This window comes from Sphaeroforma arctica (genome assembly GCF_001186125.1).
Source record: "Sphaeroforma arctica JP610 unplaced genomic scaffold supercont1.2471, whole genome shotgun sequence".
Taxonomy (NCBI): Eukaryota; class Ichthyosporea; order Ichthyophonida; genus Sphaeroforma; species Sphaeroforma arctica.
Genome location: NW_014038087.1, coordinates 1 through 3,132, shown reverse-complemented (window position 1 = coordinate 3,132; position 3,132 = coordinate 1). Strand labels below are relative to the sequence as shown.

Below are 3,132 nucleotides of genomic sequence, written 5' to 3'. Positions count from 1 at the left end.
ATATATATACATACATACACATATATATATATATATATATATATACTATATATAGTAAATATAATTATATAAGCATGTGCATTTTTTGTCGTGTGCTTTTAGGTCGGGTGACATTATATTTAGTAAGTGAAGGTATTTTATACTGGTACACCCCTTGCGAGTTCGTATAAATTATATTAACATCAGTTCTCTTTTCACACCTTTTCAACAGTATATGCCTATTTGTCATCAGGCGTTTATGTACAAGCACTGCGAATAAAGCTCAGTTGCATGCGTGCACGAATCGCCTCTCCATAGATCACACTCGTGCATATACGTTGGCGCCTCTCCATCCGTATGCCTGTACTTCCCGCACGTAGTAAGCCATTCCCGCATACATATGCAGCTGTTAACTCGCACGTCTTCGTCGCTAGGTTGTACCCGTGTATAAGTGACGGCTGATGTGCACAGACACCTTGTTTAGGAGACTTACACATGTGGATCGCTATCCTTGCATGGTTGCTATCACGCGGCGGACTTACACATTGCGTATTTATGGAGACCGGGTCTCAGTCTGGGCTGATGCCTGTGTAAGCCTCCGCATACGCTCTATTTCGGCACATCCCATCCATGGCCCTTACAAGCGTAAAACACAAACTTGTCCATGGGCGGGAGAGGAGATATACGGGGAGCGTGCCACCCAGTGGTCTATACGAAGGCTTCAAATCGTACACTCTTACCACACAACGTGATTGTGCTATGTATATTCCACATCACATTGAGTGTAACCCTACCACACCGCTATTCGGTGCAGCAAGCTACCCAAGAGGCCCACGTGCGTAGCGTTTATGCACTCGTCCGTGGCCGTGGCCGTGGCGGATCGCGAAGGGGATGTGCATGTCGTCAGTGTCACCGACGGAGTGTGTGCACAGGAGACCGTCATGGAGAGTCTGGCCTTGATATTCGATGTGGTAAGTTCCGGTTGGTGGGGGCTGTAACCGATTTGATAAGGGTGTTGTACTGGGAGGTTTAGGGTTTAGGGATTGGGGTTTTTTGTGTGTAAAGGGGAGTGGGTCTGTGGTGAGGTGAGCTCGTTGAGTGGGTGAGTGGGTAATTGTAGGTTAGATTTGGCTTTAAAAGGCAGTTCGGAGTGAGTGTGCGTTTGTACCGAGGGGTCTGGGTTTCAGCAGAGGATGTATTGGTATTGACATAACTTATGTTGTTGTTATTATTATTGATACTATTATCATTATTGTTATCATTACTCTTATTTTTTCTACTATTATTATTGTTATCATTATCATTCTTATCACTACTATTATTAGTGTTGTGATTATCATATTTTGACTATTATTAATATCGCTATATTTATCATTCTTATTAATACTATTCTTCTTACTATTATTATATTATTATTGTTTTTGTTCATATTATTGATACCACTATTAATTAGATTAGTATTATGGTCCGGCAGCTATACAACAGGACGTGCACTGATCGCCTACCACGATGTTACACACACACTTCTTGTGAACCGACCAAAATAATACATTGCAAAATGGCTATCACTGTGGCCTGGTTGTGTTTAATCGGGATTACGAGTGTGAGACATACACAGAGCAGCGTGTATGTCGTATCATCCGAGTGTTGTACTGTTGTACATAGTCGTAGCTGTCATTAAGTGTAAGGTATATGCAGAATAGCTTGAATGCCACATCAGCCGGGTATTCGACCTAGTCACTCCCGTGGGTGGCTCAACGCTCCGACTGTATGTGCACGAGAGCTTCTCATTACGTAGTGAAACGTACGCACGCCCTCATGATCGTCTCAACACCAAATTCACATACGCGAGCTTCCACACCCACATAACCTTATGCATATACCTACCTCCAGATGCACATCCCTGTCCTCATTCTCATCCACCCATCCGCTACCAAACACAAACACGCCCCAACAAACAGACACCCACCAGTGACAACAAGTACATGATCTCTGGCGACCGCCACGGCAAGCTGCGGGTGAGTCACTACCCCAACGGCTACAACATCCGCTCGTTCTGCTTAGGCCATTCTGATATGGTCACACGGGTGATGTGTGTACGGGCGGGCGACAGGGACGCTACGGAATGGGTTGTGAGTGGGTCGGCTGATGGGACGGTCAAGGTGTGGGACTACCTCACGGGGACTGTAGTGGGGTGTACGTCTACGCTGGATAAAGGTACTGGTGTATGTGGCTGTGTATGTGTATGTGTTTGTATGAGATGTTTATTGTAGGTACACCTGGGGGTAGACCTTATGGGCGGTGTAGTGGGGTGTACGTCTACGCTGGATAAGGTACTGGCGTATGTGTATGTGTATGTGTATGTATGAGATGTTTCTTGTAGGTGCACCTGGGGGTAGACCTTATGGGCCCTGTAGCGGAGTGTACGTCTAACTGCCCCTGGCCCTTTCTATTACCCTTTACCCACACAATCATACCCCCTTCCGGACACTACCCGTAGCCCTTTATATTGCCCCTTATCCTCACCAACATCCCCCCATCTCGCTATACCCGGACAGACCTACAGTCCAATGGGGTCGTCAACCACATCACCACCACCACAGCCGACAACGGAGACACGCTTCTATCCTTCTCCTACGAAGGCAAACCACATGTGTACACAACCACCATCACAGCCGTTGGGTCACTACGTGCGTTGTACAGCATACCAGCCCCCGCGAATGTCTGTGGTGTGTCTGCGGGATCTGATAACAGGCTATGGATCATTACGGAGAATGAAGGTAGGGTGTGTGTGTATACGGGTGGTGGGCGAGGATACGGCGTGTGGTCTGTGACGGGGGTGGGATATGTTGTGCGCGGACAGGAGGCATGTGTATGAGCATCTCTTGGCGCACAGCTAGTAATCAGTTATACGACGTCATGTATACGTATATACAGTGACACGTGCGAACTTGCGTTCATATACAAGTATAGTATACGCCTATATACGGGGTTGTGTGGGTCATGTTGTTGGGGCTGCATGATCATTCGTTTGAGATATAGACCCTCCACACTGGTATGTTGTAGAGCAACTATATTCATATTCTGCTAGTTAAATAGAATGTCTGGACCACGCGTCATCATGATTGTATATGAAAGCATGACCCTTTACTT

At 46.4% G+C, this 3,132-nt stretch overlaps 1 protein-coding gene across 1 annotated transcript in view; it reads left to right on the top strand.

Moving 5' to 3' along the window:
• SARC_12650 (hypothetical protein) overlaps positions 1-2,764 on the top strand; it is a gene marked incomplete at its 3' end in the record, with an annotated part of 4,141 nt that extends 1,377 nt beyond the window's left edge. The window contains exons 2-4 of the mRNA XM_014293238.1: positions 794-950; positions 1,941-2,196; positions 2,538-2,764. Of these exons, the coding sequence (XP_014148713.1) occupies positions 794-950; positions 1,941-2,196; positions 2,538-2,764 (640 nt within the window). The remainder of the gene's footprint in view (positions 1-793; positions 951-1,940; positions 2,197-2,537) is intronic.
• Between the last annotated feature and the right edge of the window lie 368 nt (positions 2,765-3,132).